Below are 21,936 nucleotides of genomic sequence, written 5' to 3' on the forward strand. Positions count from 1 at the left end.
GTCCGATTTTCCGGACTTTTTACTATGCCACTTCCGGAAAATGCTGGGCTATGATCGCCCAGCTTCGCTGTTTCAAGCGTTGCGCAACCGAGTGCAAGGTTAAGCGTTTTTAAAATCCTCGCCAGTGGCTTCAAAGTTCGGAAAGCACGACTTGAATCAGTTCCCGAAAGTCATCTTCCCTTCATTACAGCAATGTTATGCAGTGAAGCATACGCAAATTATTGCGGCAAATCTTGCCAAGAGTGGAAAGGGGCAAGTGTCACGGGACAGAGTTTGTATTCCTTAACCCCTTAAGTGCTCTATTTTTTTGACAATTTCCGAACCAAAAGTGCCTATTTTTTTTATTGCTGATTTCGAATCTGATTGTACTAAAAAGCAGCTAGCCGATGTTGAAAAAATATTTGCACCACATACTTAGTCAAATCAACACAATAAAGTTTATTTCTGAACAATACATAGGAGACCAGCTGCCTGCTGCTAATATAAATAAAAACCTTATAAAAAACAGTTGCAGACGTCACATATTTGTTCCCTTGTGTAGGCTAAGTACCCTTGGGCTATTTCACTCGGGAAGCTTCGGGACTGCGAGGGAACTTTCGAAACATGGAATAACGCAAAGCGGCTTGTTGCAGCTCCTGCACCAAAAGCGCGTTTCTTTTCTCAACTTTTCCCGTTTTCTCCTCGCTTCCGACAGCAAATGAAGCATTTTCTTGTTGGCGCTGCTTTGGTTTCGCTTGGCGGGATGTAAGAAGCAAAGTGCCGTTCCTTGAGACGCACAGCGTCAAGCTCATCAGACGGTCGGCCGCGCTTTGTCTTTTTTGAAGGATCAAGGTACCTAGTCAGGATCGCCTCAATTAGGGTGAGGTGGTAGTCAAGGTGGCTCATCTTCCCTCCGTATATATTCCATAAGGTCATCTGACGATGACAAGTTGAAAGTCTTGCCTGGAATGGCCAAGAAGGTAAAGCGAGGAGGCTTCACAGGAGGATTGTCCACGTCAAGCAGGATCCACTGGCGAGCACTCGCGATGTTCGCTTCCGAGCTGTCTTCATCATCACCGGAGGAGCTGCTCAATTCACCGTCATCGCTGTCATCACTTCCGGACACAAGATAAACATCTGTATCCGAATCATCATCACTCGAAGATGACAAAAATGAAAAGCTTCTTTTTCGCGTTGACGGACCAGCTATGCATGGGTCGCCGCCACCGCACGCCATCTTTTCATACAAAAACCATGCTCCTACCGCGGAGCAAAACTAAATCATCGAGTAAATGCTGCCATCTGGCGGATTACACGCAATTTAAGCCGTAGACGAGCGCTTTTCGTCCAGAACGCTAGAGGGGTGTACCTATTCCGCTAGGACGAGCTCTGCTCGTCCAAAGCAGTTTGGGGACAGTTTGGGCAGGACGAGCTCTGCTCGTCCAAAGCACTTAAGGGGTTAATTATACATGCGAGCACTCACCATCTCCTGTCACAGCAGGAGCACCGATACGCCTGTCACAGCACGAGCACAGATACGCCTAACAAGTGTACTGGCAGGCCTTCGGAGCTATTTCGGACGTGCCTGTTGCGATTTGAGCCCTTGGGGGCAGTAAACGGCATATATTAATTTTTTTGGACCGCCAGCTTTTTGTACGTTTTCGCGGTCCCAAAGGGGTTTCGAAAAATCGGACGTTAACTGTAACATATGCCAAATACTGCGCCACTGCGTGTAGTGAGGAAACTACAAAAGAAAGTGCACGTCCTCGCAACACAAGCAAGGTTTTGCTTTACCACTTGAGGCTGGCAGTCAAGTGAAACAAGCTTTTGTTAACTACCACTATTCCAAGCAATCAGTAGTTGCACAACATCGCATAGTATAATGTGATCTATTTAATGGCCTGCTTTCTCCAGAAAAAGGCAAATCTAGCAATGAGAAATCTGCAATAGTGAGTATAGTTCCGAGTTTTTCAGGACTCGCATTATTCCCGCTACCTGCGACTAACACATGCTTCACAGCATTTACTTCTTACGCTTTATCAGAAAAATGGTTCTAGATGTCGAGTGGATGTGTTTGAACTTTTTCCAGGCAGCATGCATCCCGTTTATTTCTTGTGAGAAACATTTCTTAGAAGCAAGAGGGCACAGCATCAATTGCACGAATTGAAGTGACGACTTCTGGTATGTAAGAAAAGAGAATACAAAAAATATATACAGGGTGTCCCAATCATGCACCAAGATTTAAAAACATGTAAATTCCACGTAGCTGGACAGAACCAAGATAATGTTGTTTGCCATTGCTTGGAGATACTACTATTACTTCTTGCATTCCGCCTAATTCGATAATTAGTTTTAATTAATTAGGCAACGTCTCAAGTAATTAGACGAAAGGTGTCAATGAGAAAATTGTAGAGCAACATGAAAAGCTACCGATACAGCTTTCTGTTGCTCACTACGTGCTACATAAAAGTGTTCTTCCTAGCGTGAAAGAAGACCACGAAAAAAAGTGTCACAGTTTCGCCCTAAGGGCGAAGCAATGAATGCGATAGCAACACAGCAATGTCATACGAAGTAAGGTGAGCGGCCTTGGTAGCAATATGAATTGTAGTAAACATGAGCTGATCAAGTAAGCAGGTGTGCTGCGGCGTAAGTAGACCGACATGAAGAGAGACTCGATGACCACGAGAAGGCGCGTGTGAAACGGTGGTGTTGATGAGAAGCGCTTACCGTGGGCAGCGCGTGCGAAGGGACACACCTGTAGTGCTGCACTGCCGATCTGGGCAGCATTGCATGTGTAGCGTGCGTTGGAAAATGTGGCCCGACTATTACTAACTGAATGAACGAGCGTGGTGTGAGCGCGCACAAACAAACATGAATAGATCACACTGAATGACTGCAGCCAACGACTGTCAAAACGCTGGCAGCGCAACGTACCTTCGCCCGCGCAGGTACGTGCGGTCTATCGCTTCAACGGAAACTGAGGGCGCATAAAGGTCAGAGCCGTGTGGAGATAAGAGACGGTGCGGTCGAACGAACGACGACCGCGGTTGTTGGCAGCGTAGAAGTGCGCCCCCCCCCCCCCCCCCCGCTCCCTCCGGCGCTGGCTTCCCGCTTCCTTGCTTGCGCGTGGGAGAGATAAGAGACTGTGCGGACGAGCGACGAGCGCGGTTGTTGGCAGAGAAGTGCCCCCCCCTGCTCCCTCCGGCGCTGGCTTTCCGCTTCCTTGCTTGCGCGTGGGGGATTGAGTGCGTTCGCTCTCCGTGATAGCGCGCGTCCCCGCACGCTTCCGCTGGGGCATACGGCGCGCGGCGAAGATTTTATCTATACGGAACCTCACGGCGACGGCGACGGCTACGGCGACGCCGACGGCAGAAATCCGGTTGAAGTGTCCATATAATTGCTATCGCAATAAAACGCAAAATTGCCGCGCGACTGGCCGCTCGAGGCACTTTGCGTGTAGTCGCGGGCTTCTTTCACGCTCGGAAAAACACTTCCACATAGCACGTACTGAGCAACAGAAAGCTGTATCGAGAGTTTTTCATGTTGCTCTACCATTTGCTTATTGACACTTTTAATCTAATTATAATATTTGAGAAGTTGATTCATAATTACGACTAATTACGCAATCAGGCAGAATGCAAAAAAGCAAAACAATATGAATATCTCCAAGCGACAGCCAACAACATTACCTCGGTTCTGTCCAGCTACGTGGCATTTGCATGTTTTAATATCCTGGTGCATGGTAGTTCAGACACCCGGTATAGCCATACAATGGCACAGGAGATCACATGGCCTCGCATCCCTCAGCTACCTTTGCTGGCGGCAGGCAGATTGCGATGTGGAAGTAATGCAGTGGTGAGACTGCACTGCTTCCCCAAGTCACTTGAAAACACCGAAGCTCGGTAATTATGCACTAAAAACATGGAAAGGTATGCATACCACATGTGTCCACTGGGTGCTTGTAGGCTCACGTGACTGCTGTACTGAAATGCTGGTTGCGATTTTGACAGAATTGGCTCCTGTAACAAATGAAGACTTGGAGTAAGTTACAGTATTTACCCGATTCTAACGCGCGCCCAATTTTCGCGGGCTTAAAGTAAGAAAATAAAAGTCCACCTAATGTAATGCACCAATTGATAAAAAAAATAAAGCGTGCCCTCCACGTTTGCAATAAAAAAAAATAGGCATGCAGAATTTACCTTCATAGACTGGAATTTTTTTCAAAATGAGCTTTATAATCAAAGCAGTGCATTGTCATCGTAATTTGCGCTTCACTGGCCACAGCTATCAAGCACACAGGGGCAGTATTCTTGAGCGATCGCTTTAGGTACTGTTATCACTTTCGCGAGACCCTGCATTGGACTTGCCCGAGGTATGCTGCCTACAGCCAATAGCAGGTTAGACACGGCGCCAGAAATACTGGCGGCCAATTACGCCAACACATTTAGTGTCGAGTCCCATGAAATCTTGTGAATGTGATAGTACTACCTCCAAAAGTTATTGGCCGAGACTGCTGCACTTAGCCGAGCACAAACTGAACCAACAGCAACTTAGCAAAAACGTGCTCTGTTGCCATTTTGTGATGGCGATGATGCTGTGTCTAATGGTAAGCCTGCTGCCAACACCATGGTTTGACATCTAATTGTAAAGTGCAGGCAATTTTTGGACCCATTTTCTCTGAAAAAAGGTGTGTGTTAGGTTAAGGTAAATATTTATGCTTCAAGTTATGTTCATAACTTGAAACCTGAAGAAACTATAAAAGTAAGAATGTGCGAATACTCGAATATCACCAAATTGAATCGAATAGTGAATGTCAGAATTATTCGATTACCAAATAGAATATCTACTATTCGATTTTTCCAATATTCGGTATACACTTAAATCTCGTTATAGCAATACGGCTTATAATGAAATAATGAATATAACGAAAGAATCTTAATCCCCTTGAAAGTCCTCATAGAAACCCATGTGTTTAAAATTTCGTTTTAATGCAAATTTTTATACTGATCAAGGGATATAACGAAAAATTTTCGTTCCAAAATGACAATTAACCACCTGCTTCACACACAAAATACCGATTTTTTAAAATGTGCGGGCAGACCTCTTAATGTACCAGTTTAAATCTCCCGCGGCTGCGCTGCACCGGCAACGCCCCAAGTCAAGCTGGCCAAGCCTAACTTCTGTTAGTGTGCTGTGCGCACTCGTTTGCTTTGTTTCGAAAGCGGACGTGGTCGGTCAGCCCGTTTGCTTTTTGCGCCGTGTTGCCGGTTACACGACAGGAAAATGACTGACGGTAGCAGCTGCTCAAAACGAAAACGGAAAGTTATTGCTCTGGATCAAAAAGCAGCCATAATTAGAGCTGTTGCATCAGGGACGAAGAAAATACAAGTGACCAAGGACTTTGGCATCGCGCTGAGCATGCTTTGTGTACAATTCTCAGCAGCAAGGAAGTCATCACTGGCGCTGTTACATGCGGCCTAAAAGGTACGCGGAAGAAACTTCGGTCGCCTGCCTTTGAAGCAGTGGAAGAGGCGCTGTTCAAGTGGTTTTTGGATTCACGGGCTGCTAATTTTCTCGTGAGTGGGGCACTACTCCAGAGAAAAGCCAGAGAGGTCTCGAGATAGCAGCTGCTGCTGAGAAGACCGTCTTTCGCTTGAGGAAGATTCAGCAGTGAAGCATCAGCCTTTTTCGCGCCATCTACATGAAAGGCTATGCGGCTAGCGTCGAGCGCAATAAAATCAGTTCTTGTGTTTTTGAGTTTGATGCCAGTTTTTCGCCGTTTTTCTATTAGCACTTTACTGTAGACATAGCCACTCGGCTGCGATGGGAGCTAATACCTCCACGATGAGTTACCTGTAGTGAGTACACTCTCGCATACAATAATTACCCGTATAATGATTAGTCAGTGGCTATAGCAAACTAATGGTTATAACGAAAGAAATTCAGTGCCCGCTCAACTTCGTTATAACGAGATTTAAGTGTACAGTGGAATCTCGATTTAACAAGCTGTTGCGGCTGTTTTTAGGCTGCACTCTCAGCATTTCATAGAAAAGCTATTCCATCTCCTAATCTGCATGTGTTTCGAATTGCTCAGTTTCTGTCGCCATCGATATTAGGTATCACTGTTGCCGACGTACGTACACATAAGTAGATAAGACTTTGCAGATCAAAAAACTTCGTTAGAGCGCAAATTTAGTTAAATTGATTTTTATAAACATTATAAGCATTATAAACAATTTCACAAATTCTCAGGGCATTCCTGGCAGATAGTATCTTGTTAGTAAGCACTTATAAACAGATCTCGAAGGCTATGATGTCAATTCTGCTATGTTTTATTTTGTCGCCGGCAAGAAATTTCGCAAAATAGAAAAGCTTCCCCGATATCTCAACAGTAATAAAAAGCTGGTGCGCCTGTTTTTAGGCTGCACTCTCAGCATTTCATAGAAAAGCTATTCCATCTCCCAATCTGCATGTGTTTCGAATTGCTCAGTCTCTGTCGCCATTGATATTAGGTATCACTGTTGCCGACGTACGTACACAATAAGTAGAAGAGACTTCCCAGATCGTAAAATTTAGTTTGAAAAATTTCTAGACATTTCCGGATGAACTGTTGTGGGTGTAGGTGCTTCAGATCGTATGCTTTCCATCATGCCAAAAAAGGTGAATGTTTGAAAATCAGTGGTCAGTCCCTCTAACGCGTGCAGCCTTTTCACAACCCTGCGGTCTCAGTCAGTACATGATTCATAAGTTGGCAAGACTGCCCGAAATGATAACGCCACGCAGACAGAGGGAACAGTGATAAAAGCAGCATGTATTTCGGAAAGCGTGAAAGCATGTGCGAAGATCGGGCTGATTAGCTGCCCGAAGGCATGTAGATCTTATCGGATCTAGGCATTCTACACATTCATATACGCCACTTCAACAGCTGTCAGCCACGCCATTAGGCCTAATCGGTACTGCTTCATCGTGGCTAAGCAGTGCCGATTTCGCCGTGACGCTCCCGATTTCAGAATCCTTGACAGGGGGCAATTATGCTGAACCCGACAATGAAAAAGGCTTTGCTCTCTACCGTCGGTATGACAGCAGTCGACCCGCGCAGCACCAATGATGAATATGTGCAAAGCGGTGATCGAGTCACGTGATGCACGGTCTGCACTTTTGTCTGTAGCACAGATGTGGACTTTCGCGAACTGACGATAACCAGCAAAACCCACCTGCCTGTAAAGCTAGGAAATCCCTTGTGTATTTTGGAGGAAAACAGGAAGGAAAGCTTTCTATACATAAAAGATCACCACAATACATAGGTCCATCGTTAAACTGAAAATATCATAAGATATTCTGTACAACATAACTTCACTACTTCAGCTTTGGAGCGCAAAAACCACTTCACTCTATTCAACAAATGCTCTATTGATAAAAGGAATCTTTTCCCGACCCTCTCATAGAATTGAGCTGTAATCAGTGCAGGCATACTAATTAGTAATTCGGTGTACCGTTTAACGAGAGTAGACCATAGTGTACATCTTGATTTCTAGGTAAAATAAAAAAATCAAATCCTGGCCGCAGCGTTCCCATTTCAATGGGAATGAAATGCAAAAAATGCCGTGGACATCTGCAACTGTCTTGCACCAGGCAGACACCTGAACTATTCTAAAGTGTAAGCGCTTGTATACGACACCGTTCGGAACGTGGGACTGTGTGGCAACCGGGTGAGCACAGAGGTTGCATTTTGCCGCATGCGGCTTCGTACGGACACAGAAACGAGTGCGAAATAAGGAAGAGATGTGCCTCCGTTGTTAGGCGACACCAGTCTGGGTGGAGCATGTGCTCAGAAAACCTGATGCGTCGTTGCCTCCGCTGTGAAAACAAAAAATAAACAATCGCCTCCAGGCATTTTCTTTTCCTCTGGTGCCGTCTCGGATTTTCCAAACCCACACGCTGTTGCATCCGCTTTCTGCACCTTATCATCTGCTAGCCTACTGTTCCGGCTGAGGTATAGGATACACGAAAATCTACGAATCCTCAGATTTTGCAATATTAGTTCATAGTACTGAGGCATTATTAACACGACATAAAAACTGAATAACGATCATTATTCTAAAATGTTTGGTATTCTGACGTTCGTAGCACTGAAATATTTTTACATCGCAGTCAGCAGAGGATTTCTGAAAAGTTTGTTATTGTGGTGCTCGTAGTACAGAGGCTTTCCTGTATTTGGTATTTGAACACCCCTAAAAAGAAGCATTGATGGTTTCCTCACCTGCCCAACGACGCCCCGACCACGGACGGTCTCCAGGGTTCCTGATAAGCTAAAGATGCGCCAGTGGCGTTCCCGTAGCTGCACTGCTAGGTCTCCCAGGTTCTCCAGCCGGATGCAATATCGCCACTGCAGGCAATGGAATGATGGGAGCTATAGCAACTTTACGTGATTGCCAGGCTCAAGGTGCACAAGGCAAAAAGCCAGCTCAGCCATAACAAAACTGATTACGTACATAGTACAGTCTTGATTTACAAGTTCCTACTGGAACAGTTACACTCTGAACACAGTATCGTTTACACAGCAAGATACAAGTGGCCAAAAGAAAATGCCACAGAACAAGGAATGAGCAGCTTTGCAGAGCAGCATGCGAATTTCAGAAATATTTTAGTATTGTACAGGGTGTGGCCACCAATTAGCATACCGAGATCATCCTTGGGTGTAAGCACTGAAAGACAGAAACAGGAAAGAATGACCACATACACTCCGTCATCGTTCTTGTTCCCAAAAGTAAATCCATCAACTCGCACAGCTTAATCTATCGAGGTTTCAGGTTCCAAAACAGAGCTAGGGCTACAAGAGATGCCACAGAACAGGGCTCTAAATTCATTTTGAACACCCACAGCCTTTCAATGTGTGCCAAAATCTCAGTATGCCAACCGTTTTTGCAACTCACCCAGGTCAAGATGTGACCACCACAGCTAGGAATTAAACCCCCATACTTGCACTCACCAGAAGAACACAATAGCTACAGAGTCACCATTGTGTGTAAGGGTTCAGCATGGATTAAGAAAAGTACTCGCTGTTGGGCTAGTTGGTGCAAGTCGAACAGTAAATAGTTTGCCGCAAAAAAACATGACCACGCAAAATGAAAGACATGAAGACAGGAGGGGCGCTCATCCTGCTTTCATGTCCTTCCATATGTGTGATCGTGTTTTTGGCGCAAGGAATATCTACTGTTCGACATGGATTAAAAATGGTAGGAGGGCTAGCTCAAGCAGCTTGTAATGTATTCTCTTTTGGGTATAGAGCTCTCATTTATGTCATGCACACTGTGCTTTCCTGATTCGTGTTACCAGCACAAAATTTAATGGGAAGCAAAGAGTAGGCACAGACATCACGAAACAACTATTACAACCGAAATTTACTTGACGCAGGGCTACACTATAACAAACGGCATTATTACAATGCGTGAATGCCACTCATTTCTTGATATAGTAGCACCCCGCTGTTACGTTCCCGGGTGCTGTGTTTTCCAGGCTGTTATGTTGTTTTCGGCCAGTCCCGGCATAGCTCCCATAGAACCCAATGCATTAGTAACCTCGCTGTTGTGTCGCAACTGTGGGACCATTCCCACATCATGTATTCTGAACTGCCACCCCGTGTCGGCCCGAACGGCCATTTTGACTTTTGATGTCGCTTGGCTTGGTGGCTTGACAATGGGATTGGCCGCCCAAAGTGCCAGGGGCGACACCTACGACGTATTTTCGTTTTCCGCCAGCAAAAACATGGCCTTTGAGATCCGTATTTGCTGTCTAAAGATGGTGTCTATGATGCATTGTGTCCCTAAAATTAGTTTTGGCGCATAGATGTTCCTTATAAAGTCGAAGGGCGATAACGCCATCGTCGGGCACCGTATGCTGTATGTACGAGTGAAAGCGTGCGAGGGGAGCCGATGACCGCGGCAAAATTTCGCACGCGCAAGAAAAGTGGGGTGAAAGCGCGCCTTCCATTGCGCTCGAGGCACCGGCAAGAGAGCGAGGGGGGGGGAGAGAGAGATAGTGAGCGGCATTGTTAGTGTTGTACTCTCGCATCAACTGCATACTGCCGGTACTGCGCGGCTAAAGTCCCTAGATTTTCTGCTCTTTAAGAAAGCAAGAAAATATCTAGGGACTTTATGCGCGGCGGCGCACGGTCGCGCACGCCGTATCTTGAAAGCGATCTCCGTTGGGGGCAGAGTCTAGCAGTGTAGGTGCGTCGGCAGCTCGTAGCTTTGTGCGTGCTGTGTGTTCTCGGCGCTCAGTTTGCGTTGAAGCGATAGACAACAGCACAAAGGTCACTTCGCTCGCCGCTGCAGCGGCACTTCCTCACGCCAGCGTTTGACAGCGCGTGTCCGCGCTCATCGAGTGTGATGTGTCCATGTTTGCCGGCGGGCGCTCACACTATGCTTGTTAATACACTTAATAAGCGAATGTTTACAAGTTTGTACGGACAATAAAAATACTATCCTTACTTTGTATAGCTTTCTACTAATTTGCTATTGCAATCGATGCTTTGGCTTTCGGGTGAAACTACGACTTTTTTTCACACATAAGAATTAAAATAATATTGTGTGCAGTTCAACACTACGCTCATTTCTCAATTTTTCCTGTTTCTCGGCTTTTGCGTATCTCGGCTCTTAGGGTTTTTTTTTTTTTTTTTTTTTCGGTCCCGTGACAAACGTGTCAGCGAGGTTCTACTGTATACTAATCCATTTCTTTGTTTGTGATACCAACAAATGCGGTGCTAATGCAGCCTTCACCTTCTTTTTGGATACTAAGTGTATTGAATACCTTGCTAATTTTTCCTCCGTGGCATGTACTTACTGCCTTTCATATTCAATGCCTTGACAGCATCTGCCAAAAACGCGCCGTTTCGTCAACATTAACATTTCTGATGACGCAAAAACTGATCGCAGTCTCGTTAGAAGAAGAGCACTCACAGAGGCACAAGGCAGTGTTCAATAAATAAAATGTGGCGGTGAACAGGTGGGGATGTCACAACTGTTGCATACGTATACAATAATTTGATATACCAAGGTTTGACTGTAAAAAAAAAAAAAAAAAAAAAACCTAGTGCTGCAGGAAATCCGTGTCTGATCCAGCCAGTAATCATGTGCTCAAACATAAGCCACACACAATCTTGGCCTTGAAAGCTAAGTGTGCTACGAATTTCAGGGGCGCAATCGGAGATCGTTGCTCGAAACACGCATTCAGTTTGCATCCAGTTTGGCCTAACGTGATTGGCCTAGGCCGCTCGATGCTGTCAGACGCGCCCGGCGTCTGACAGTGTAGCGGGGCTTAGGCCAATCGTGTGAAGCCAAACTGGACGCAAACTGAATGCGCGTTTCGAACAGCGATCTCCGATCGCGCCCCAGCTGTATCTTTAAAAATGCGAACAGTAACATAGCTGGACACCTACACAACTAGTGTTCCTTTTCGCTTGTGGCGTCCACAAGAAATAATCACTGCTTCATGCATGGGTGCCAGTGTGGCTAATGAACCACTGCAGCAAGTATTGTAAGTTTCTGCTCATCCAAAAGTGTGGATGCATATCACCACACATTGCACAACGATACACCAGAAACACCCTACACTTTTATTCGTTAAAAGAGGATATTGCATTTACTGCCGTTGTGGTTTTGATGAAAGTATGCAACAAGATTTCATTTGTTGTTTTGTGTCATTGTATATGTTGTATGCCTGGTTTGTTCAGTTTTAGTTACCGACAGGTGGTACAACTAGTCCATGTCATTACTGCAGCTCTTTTTCAATGACAAACTTTACATATGACAGTTGTTTTTAATTTTTTATAGGGTGAACAAGGCAAACGGACATGACAAGTGTGCAAAAAAACAATGTGGACCAAAATATGTGAGCGTCTTGAAACTTTGCAACAACAAAGCATTGGTAAGTAAAACATTTTTAGAAGGTTAGACTAAATATGCCTCACTTAAAACATACTTGTTATGAAGTCGTTCACATACTGAGTGGCTAAACGTGAATACGCCCAGGTGAATGAAACAACTGTGGTGCAAGCACCCAGCTGCTGCTGCTAGCAGACGACAAGGGAAGGATGCACTTGATGGGGTGTGTATGCGGGAACCCAGACAGGTTGCACATATGTGCAGTTTGAACCATGCTGGACAAATTGAAGTGCTGTCATCTAGAATGAGCACTATATTATGAACAGCTTTGAGAACCGACAGTCATAAGCCAAGTAGGGGATCCTGTCCATCCTACTCCATGTTCTAGAGCATGGGTTCTCAAAGTGGGTTCCGCGGAACCCGGGGGTTCCGCAGGCCCCTGCTCGGGGTTCCGCGAGCCACTGATAAATTTTCCGTGGTCCCGCGCTCGCCAAGTGGCGAAAACGGCGAACACGAGGTGCGCTTGATGCACAGAACCTCAATTACCTATGCCCGAGTGTCAAAAAGCACATCACAGTGCGTAACGGCAACGCGCGAACTGCGCAATAAATCCGCAAGCAGCTTGTAGCCACCCAATCTTCGAAAACGGGCAGCCATGGGCAGCGCGCCTAAGCTTTCGCACTTGAATCTCGGAGGCTCTGACTTACCACCGTGCGCATTTCTCCCGTTTGTAGATAGGGTAGGTGCCGATAGCGTGCGCACTGATGTTATACTTCGGAGGAATAAAAAAAACTGATGCGCGGAGCACCACAAGTGCGCGCCGCAAAAGAGCTAAAACGGCGCTAGCGTCCAAAAACGAAGCGATGCAGTCCTCATTGGTATGGTCCTCAGCGGCAATCGTACGCTATACGTGACTGACAGCAACGCCGGAACTCTTCGTGCCTAATTGTGACCTCAAAGCCTTTATTCTTGCGTTAATCGCCGCGCGTAACACCGCGTTGGCGGCTAGCCGCGTGCCTTCATAAGTGCGTAATCGCGATCTATGATCGCGTCGATAACCAGCACAGTTTCGTCCGCAGCAGCGGTTGCGGGAAATAGTAGTTTCGTTTTGACGGTGCGCGCGTCGGCTGCGTGCCTTTCGCAGCTGCGTAGTCGCCATCCATGATCGCGTCGATAGCGACCGCGGTTTCGTGCGCACTTGTTGCAGCAAACGGTAGTTTCGTTTTGACTTGGTGAGTGCGTCGGCTATGGCGTCGGCCGCCTGCCTTCTGAACCGCAAGGTCGCCGACCATGATCTCGTCGATAACGGCCGCGGTTTTCTCCGCAGCGGTTGCGGTAAGCAGTAGTTTCGCTTTGACTCAGTGCAAAGCTGTCGAAGATGAAGAGCACCGGCTACATCGCGATGGGCGGGCAATTTGTTGGCGACCAGCTCACTGGCGAAAAAATAATCGGGATGTGCGCGCGGTAGTGAAAAGCGTGTCTCAGATGAAGACGCGCGCTGCGGCCGCACTGCGATGGATGTCGCGAGGCCTTCGCCGCTGCTAGCTCAAATAAGTCATTGCTAGCTCAAATAAGTTATGAGATGACGAGAACTTCAGCTTCCGCACTGCTCTTATTCTTTCTAGGGTATTACGTGCCAAAACCAGTTCTGACTGTGAGGTACGCCGTAGTGGAGGGCTCCGGATTAATTTTGACCACCTGCGGTTCTTTAACATGCACTACAACGCAAGCACGTACACGGGCAAAAGTTTTTGCATTTCGCCTCCATCGAAATGCGGCCGCCGCGGCCGGGATTCGATCCCGTGACCTCGTGCTCAGCCACGAAACGCCTTTGCTAACTGAGCCACCGCGGCGGGTGCCGCACTGCTCTTGTGCAAAATAGAAACAAGATTTGCTAATTCATTCAGTAAATAAAAGCCTGTTGACGTAGTAAGCATTCATTTATTGTTTTCTTGATACCTTGGGTAATTCGACATTCGGGTAATTAGGACATTTTAATTCGGTTAAATGGGGGGGGGGGGGGGGTTCCTTGGCGCTTCATGGAGCTTAGCAGGGTTCCCTGGAACGAACATGCTTGAGAACCCCTGTTCTAGAGGATCAACGGCACCATAGCTATCCATGGTATAATTCAAATACTGCAGGACACACCCATGCTCCAAAGATGATTGTGCAGCAGTTTACAACTGTTTCCACTCAACTTCTCAAAGGTATAGTCAACCCTCGTTAATACGTACCCGCTTAAGGTGTAATTACGGTTTAAACGTAGCCGCAAAGATTCCACCACCCAGCCCCCATTGAACCCCATGTATTGGCTGACCGCTTAAGCCGTAGACGCTCATTGCCCACCAAACGGTTAGTACATACTATTTTTGTTTCTTATCTACACGCACAGACACAAAATCGGCAAAATCACATGTGCGCAGACGTTCGATGCTCGAGTTGCGACGCCCAGACAACAGCCGCTAGCGATAGTGAACATAAAAGGTGGCCACCATGACGTATTTCCTGCTCATGCAGCTGTTGCTGATTGCCGCGCACAAAAGCATGGCCTTCAAGATTAGCTCCCTGAACGCGAAGAAGCCGCCGGTAGGGGAGTGCGATTTCACTGTCGCCGTCGAATCCAAGTAGTAACCGCGCAGAAGCACATTTTATTGTGAAGCGCATTTCTGCCATCACCGTGGACGTCGCTTTCAGGTTCCGTATAAAGTCCAAACACGGCAACATCGTCGCCGCGGCTGTATGTGCGAGCGAAAGCTTGCAAGGTCAGCCGCCTATCTCGTGCGCGCGAGGGAGAAAGGGGGGCGGAAGCGCGCTGCTTCTGTCGTGCACGGCGAGAAAGGGAGGCGTTTACTTCGGCGGCGGCCATCGTATCTTGAAAGTGATCTGCTGCGTGGAAAAAGTGCGCGCCCGAACGGGCCTCATCTTCAAAGCGATCTGCAGACAAAGTGCAACTAGCGCTGGTAGCTTCGTATGCACTGTGCTTTTAACGTCTAGTTCGCATTGAAGCGAGAGACGGCACGCTCACTGCTGCTGCCGCGCCACCTCACTCCAGCATTTTGAGAGTGAATTTCTGCGGTCATCGAGCGAGATGTGTTCATGTTTACCAGTGCACGCGTTACACCGTGCTTGTTAATTTAGTTAGTAAGCGGGGCCTCGTGGACAAACTGGCTTGCAGCCTTATCGAGTTCGAAGATGCCGTCGTCGTGGCAGGCGGCCACAGCGGCAAGTGAAGATTACCGATTTTTTGCTGCCTACCCGCAAATAAAGCCTGTCTGAGTGCGTGTGTTTGAGAGCATGGTGACGTAGTTCTTTTCCGGCCGGTAAGTAGCCGTTAAACTGGCATTCGCGGCTAATTCGTACATCATTTAGTCGTACCTAAGCATTGTTCCCGGCCAACTACATATTAACGAGGTGTGACTGTATACAAGTACACATATATCTATGAGGTTAAAAATGTGCACGTCGACGCACCCAGTAGACGGTACTGCTCTGTGCGACGCGGCAACCCATGTAGAAGGGAATGACAGTGACGCGGACTCCTTCCGTGGTCTCCCGGTGCACGTCTGACAGCTCTAGCCACGGGTGGTTCTTCTCCTGCCAAGCACGCAGTGTGTCCTTGGCTGAGAAGGGAGGGTCTGCACAGCAGGAATAGAATGGGTACTGTCAAGTGTGAGGGCCTACGGAACTGAGCAGCAGTGGAGAAATAAGAAATATCTAGTCTGTCTGTTCTTAATGACATCATGAAACTATAAGTCAAGAACAAGTGGTAACAAAAGTACAACAGCAGAATGCAATTTGAACAAAAGCAGCAAGCCTGACATGCTTACCCAAGATAACACTCCAGGGGTTGTGGCATCTCAACAGAACAATTTGTAGTAATTCTGCGTGTCTTTACTGCTTTACATCGATCCTGCAACACCTGTTATGAAAGGTGTGGAATGTGTCTGGTAACGGCACTTCCTCTATGAACCTTTTCTAACAAAAAGCTTTTAAATGCACCTAGTACATAAGCAGATTTATCAGCAATCAAATGCTGCCCCTGCTATTTTCTGTTGCACATTGATATAGCTGAATCATTGTACCAATGTGGAATGATGTTCACTACGCTCTGCCCACATCGTGCTGAGCTCTGACATCATGATGGCTTCTGAAATAAATCTGCTGTGGCACCCCATCATGGACATCTGAGTCTTTCGCACAGTGGTAGTATTGTTCTCCACTACCAGATGGCACCATTGCCTTGTCAGTGATAAGAGTCTTCTGTTTTTGCTTCCACCAGAGGCACAGCTAGCCATGACATGTTAAGAAGTTTGCCCAATATAGTCACTGTGTTTATCAGGGCGTCACTATACACACAAGACGTGCTTACAAGCCTTCCAAGTTTATCTTGTACAAGCTTGTAAAAAAGCTTTTGCTCGGCTGCTCACAACGGCATGTCTTAGTAACCAGCCAAGTTTATTAACAGCATTCAAAAAGTGTTACAGGGCTTTTTTTAAACTAAAGCATCCTTCGCTAAGAATTGCATTGAGTACACTAAGGCACAGAGGTGTGAACCCTCCTTAGTGTTCACTCAAGGAGGACAGCCTATTCACAAGGGATCACTGTGCCAAAACCTTATATGGACGCCTCTCCAAGCCTGCCCCCACGAGATTGATTTGAAGTGTGCACTTTGTGCCTGGCACTGAAGTGCGACATTACGGACACTCCAACTTGGTTTCCCAGGATGTTACTTCTTTGCATAGTAAAAGGTCATTAAGCATTCTGCACATCCCACCCTGTTTCAACAATGTTCCACCACAGTGAAGAGGCTGCTTACATCACCTAACGGTGTCGAGCGTGTACAACAGTGCGTAACAGGTACGGCAGTTACTGGTTTGCCACTGCAATAGCTGAGCTGTGCACAGTATCAATCCCTACACTATGCACTGATCAATGTAATCTGTCCCACCCAACACCAACCGTCACAGGTATGTCACAAGGTGCTTCATCATCCCAAAATAGGAAGAGCTCCTCACCTTTGTCAGGCTCGCAGACAAGGAATTTGTCGAAGAGTTCATGATGCAAGGGCTGCTTTTCAGTGGAAGTGTAAGGCAGAATGTCTTCGTGGGCGACGTAATCTAGCCCTGCATAAATTTTAATTATGAGAAAATGAAGAAACAAACAGAGATCCCAAGCAGCTGCAGGCACAGCTTATGGCAAGAGCAAGCAGTCCAGCCTACGTTTCTGGTACAAGACATTGGGTTGGGAGTTGGCGAATATTGCGAGAATTGGCCAAAAACTGCATAGCTGCATCACCTGGCAGCTTGGTTTCAAGACTGAGCCAAGCCAGCACTAACCAGAACTAAAGACTTTCATCTGTCTTTGTGACATTAACACACTTAGATTAGTTGTATCCAGTTGCCAGTGACGAGCGGAGTAAATTGCCTAATTCAATACTGAATGACCGTAACCCTTCAAGTTTCTCAGAAGCATTGTCAAAGCATCTATGCAGTCAACCACAAACTACCAGTTGATGTCCCTTTTACTGACCATGTTTCTTGTTGCGTAAAGCTGCATGATTAACCTAATTGTGTTGCTTACACTACATCTGCAACTTTGTTGTTATTATATTAATGTTAATTCTTTTTGTCCTGATATTCATTTCATAAATGACCGTTGTTTATTACTGATGCTTATGCAATGCCCAACTAGGGGCCTTAAGAGAAAACATATGATGATAATGATGTACACTTGAACCTCGCTATAATAAAATGGGATATAACAAAATAATGCTTATGATGCAGTAATTAAAATTCCCCTTGAAATCCCCATAGAGATCCATGTATTTAAAACTAGATTCGTCTCAGAAACCAAAAAAATATCGGACCGTTGCGCGCCGCACATCACTTTCTGCTGGGTTCGGCACCTGTTTGTAGCGGCAGTTCAAAACTCCTGCGTCGAATACGCCGGCAAGCAACCCTGGTATTTCTCACCGCCGTGCATAGCTGTGCACAAGCTCACTATCGCACTACTCCACCGACCTCTCCCCCTTGCACGTGCCTCGCTGCGCGGCGGTCTGAGAGATTAGTGCATTCACTTCTCTTTCTCTACGCCACGCCGCGCAGGCAGCCGCAGCTGAGCCCGGCCTCAGAGACTTCCTCAGCACAATTTTGGGGGTCACTCACACCCAGGCCATGCATTCATTTCTTCCTCTGCCTGCGATGCGCTGTGCGGGCTGGCAGCCGGGCGTGGCCTCCGAGATGGCATTGGCATCAGTGCAATCTCGGAGGGCACGAGCCAGCTAAGCCAAGCCAGCACGGCGAAGTGTGCTTGCCTCCTCAGTCACACAGCTGAGTGCTGTGTTGTGTGCCACGTGCTGCTGGACCAGAACAAGCCAAGTGGAAAGCGGACACGAAAGACCATCACAATGGAACAGAAGGCAGCTAAAGGCTGTCTAAGGTGCTAAGTCGAGTCTTGCACACGCCGAAGATTCTTTTGTTGTTTTATTCAAATTTCATCGCATGCGTGGCTGTGTAGTGGTTCCATGGGCTGTAATACCATCATCTTATTTCCATGTTTACAATTGTGCACCCCATTGGTCATATATTGCAGTAAATGGCAATAGTCGATATAAAGAAGTAATGGATATAACGAAGTAATTTCAGTTCTCCCTTCAACTACCGTTACAACGATGTTTCAGTGTAAAGCTTAATTACCATGCCACAAAGACGCCAGGAGGTATGACCACTGTGACGCTAGCACTTCTCAGGCAGCCTTTTGTCCCCAGCAGTACAGCGGGTTAAATAGGTGTGCCATCTTACGGGCTGTGTTGCATAGTTTAGCACTTACCTGCTTCCCTTCACCAAAATGCATAACTGTCAGAGGCCTGTCACAAACATCATCTAAGTGGAGTCATTTCACTCTGCTTTTCAACTACATTTATTATTTCAAAAGATACCAAAAATAATCTTTGCCATAGACACTAAAAGCTAAGGTAACGTTTTATTTAAGCTCAGTTGCTTTAATTGACATACAATGCCTATCAGCTCTCTAAGTTCGGGCAGGCAGAAATACAAAACAGTTTATGACATTCAGAATTTCTTTATTAAGGCAGACAGTAAGACTCAGAAAGAACAAGTGAGTCCACACTTGAGGGTCATACTGACTTTTCTTTATACAATGCATCCTTTTTTGTGCCTTCCCTTCCATGACACATTAGCATTGATAGCGTGTGCAATAACACCTCTTCTGTCATACAGTGCTGCACGGAACCCTATGCGAGCATATAGAGAGTCTATAGACTTCGTATCTTTCTATATCATGTTGAAAAATTATATACAGTGCAGTCCACTTATAACGATATGGAGAAAAACGAGAAATCCGACCGTTATATCCGATCGTTATAACCGATCATCGCTATATCTGGACTGCCCAAAAAAAAAAAGGCCGAATATACCTTTGCAGGCCTGAAACTGAAACTGCCACTTGCGATAAAAACATCGACGTTTAGAAAGTAGGCCGTGAACAATAAAATTTTTATTTATACCTCTAAATAGTGTCTCAATCATTAGGCACGCTGAAATAGAAATCTGCACTTGCTTTCGCTGAAGTTTCAGATTCACAACCGCCGTGTGCATCGCGTCCATCTGCTGCGCGAACACTGGCGGCTATAATTTAGCATGCTTGAATTCAATGAGCGACTCGATTGACGACGTTGCACTAGGTTGAACTTCGGGGTCGGTGTCATCATCATCATCATCACTTTTGCTGCTGTCGTCGCCTCCGTCGCACAGTGCTGCCATCTGCCGCGACAACGATCGCCCCGTCGGAGTTCTCTTCGCAGAACGAGGCAGCACTATTTGCACTCGGAAGCTCCTCCATCGAAGCACCGCCTATTTCATCGTCAGTAGCGACGTGCTCCCTGAGTTCGGACACCAGTGCATTGGTTTCGCCCATGGGGGTTTCGTCGTGGCACACGAAGCCCGCCTTTTCCGTTGATCGGCATGGACACTGCTTCTAGCCTTCATGATCGTGGCGCTCCCGGTTTTCATAAATATCAACCGCTGCGCGAGCTCGCACTTCGAGTCTTGCAAAATTTTCAGCTTCGTCTCGAGAGACGCAGCTTTGCACTTTGTCGGCGCACCTCCCGCTCCTTCCGCGGTGCATTTCCGTGCTCACTGAGAGAGGGAGATTGTAAAGGAAGCGTAGGCCGGGCAGGCGCCGCTTGCTTATCGCTTTCTCCCCCCTCTTGCAAAATCAGTTTCGTCTCAAGGGGCGCACCTGCATCTGCTTCCGTTGAGAGAGCGTGCGGCAGAGAGCGCAGGCGCCCCTCGCCAGAGGCGTTGCCTTCACTTATCGCCTTTCTTCCGCCCTCTCCTCGCGCGACCGCTGGTGACGCGGGGGCGAAGCAGCTGGCGCCATCTTGTGCATGCTGCACCAACTTGCGATGCTCTCCGTGGCTTTCGCAATCGGCGCGCGAGCAGAATGTGCTGCGCGGTAATGACAGCAGATACGAACTCACGTGGGCAAACCCCCCCCCCCCCCCCCGTCTCGGTTAAGGGCAACGTAGGAACGCAATTTTCACGATTATTCTGCATGAGAAACACCGCCCAGAAGTAAAATTTCAATCATTATAATCGATATGCAGTGAATAATGACACGTATACGTTTATCTTTCACCGGTGGCCTCTTTCCAGCGGCTAACAAATGTTAAACATGTATACGCGTCAATAACATAGTTATGCATGGTTTTCTTTTTCTCATAGCCCTAATGCATAAGTTGATACTCTTAGCTCGACTCATCGATATAACCGACATATCGTTATATGTGGACTGCACTGTATACAATTAATCTTTGCCAATCTATAAAAGTATAAGTGTATGTTTGTAATTAGCGAAGCAGTTTCCTTGAAACCTAGTGTGTGGATCACAAGAAATGCACAAGAAGCAGGCAATGCATATCACATTGTGATAGGCCTCTGATCACAGCAGCAATCTTGCTGTCATGAAGTGAAGGAGCACTGAATTGCACTGACGTTACTTCATAAAAAACATCCACATTACACTCTGACAACGTCGCTACAGTAGAACCCACTGTTACGTTCCCGGCTGTTACGTCGTTTTCGGCTGGTCCCAGCACAGCTCCCATAGAACCCAATGCATTGGTAAACCCGCTGTTGCGTCGCAACTGTGGGACCGTTTCCGCATGATACGTTGCGAACTGCCACCCCGCATCGGCCCGAACAGCCACTTTGACTTTTCATGTCGCTTGGCTTGGTGGCTTGACGATGGCATTGGCCGCCCAAAGTGCCTGGGGCGACACCTATGATGTATTTTCGTTTTCCGGCAGAAAAAGTATGGCCTTTGAGATCCGCATTTGCTATCTAAAGATGGTGTCTATGATGCGTTGTGGCCCTAAAATTAGTTTTAGCACATAGATGTTCCGTATAAAGTCCAAGGACGATAACGCCGTGGCCGCGCGCCGTATGTGAAAATGAAAGCGTGCGAGGGGAGCCAACGACCACGTCTAAATCTCGCGCGCGCAATAAAGAAAAGCAGGGAGGGAGTGCGCCTTCTTCCGTTGCGCTCGAGGCACCGGCGAGGGAGCGAGGGGGAGGGAGGGATATGAGCGGCGTTGTACTCTAGCATCAACTGCGTACTGCGCGGCGGCGCGCGGACCGTATCTTGAAAGCGATCTGTGTTGGGGGCAGAGTCTAGGCAGTGTAGGTGTGTCGGCGGCTCGTAGTTTTGTGCGTGCTGTGTGTTCACGGTGCGTAGTTTTCGTCAAAGTGATAGAAAACAGCACGAAGGTCACCGACAGCGAAGGTCACCAACAGCGAAGGTCATCGCTGCAGCGGCGCTTCCTACGCCAGCATGTGACGGCGCGTGTCCGCGCTCATCGAGTGTGATGTGTTCATGTTTGCCTGTGGGCGCTGACACCATGCTTGTTAATATAGTTAATAAATGAATGTTTCCAAGTTTATACGGACGATAAAACTACTATCCTTACATTGTATAGCTGTCTACTAATTTGCTATCACAATCGATGCTTCGGCTTTGGGGCGAAACTACAACTTTTTTTTCACACATAAGAATT

The 21,936-nt window shown here is 47.0% G+C and overlaps 1 protein-coding gene across 1 annotated transcript in view; it reads right to left on the reverse strand.

Moving 5' to 3' along the window:
• Positions 1-21,936, reverse strand: part of LOC119446017 (polymerase delta-interacting protein 2) — a 31,860-nt gene that overhangs the window by 1,142 nt on the left and 8,782 nt on the right. The window contains exons 6-9 of the mRNA XM_037710325.2: positions 16,877-16,984; positions 15,333-15,496; positions 8,240-8,365; positions 3,919-3,998 (exon numbers count right to left, since the gene is read on the reverse strand). Of these exons, the coding sequence (XP_037566253.1) occupies positions 3,919-3,998; positions 8,240-8,365; positions 15,333-15,496; positions 16,877-16,984 (478 nt within the window). The remainder of the gene's footprint in view (positions 1-3,918; positions 3,999-8,239; positions 8,366-15,332; positions 15,497-16,876; positions 16,985-21,936) is intronic.

This window comes from Dermacentor silvarum, chromosome 3, assembly GCF_013339745.2.
Source record: "Dermacentor silvarum isolate Dsil-2018 chromosome 3, BIME_Dsil_1.4, whole genome shotgun sequence".
Lineage (NCBI taxonomy): Eukaryota > Metazoa > Arthropoda > Arachnida > Ixodida > Ixodidae > Dermacentor > Dermacentor silvarum.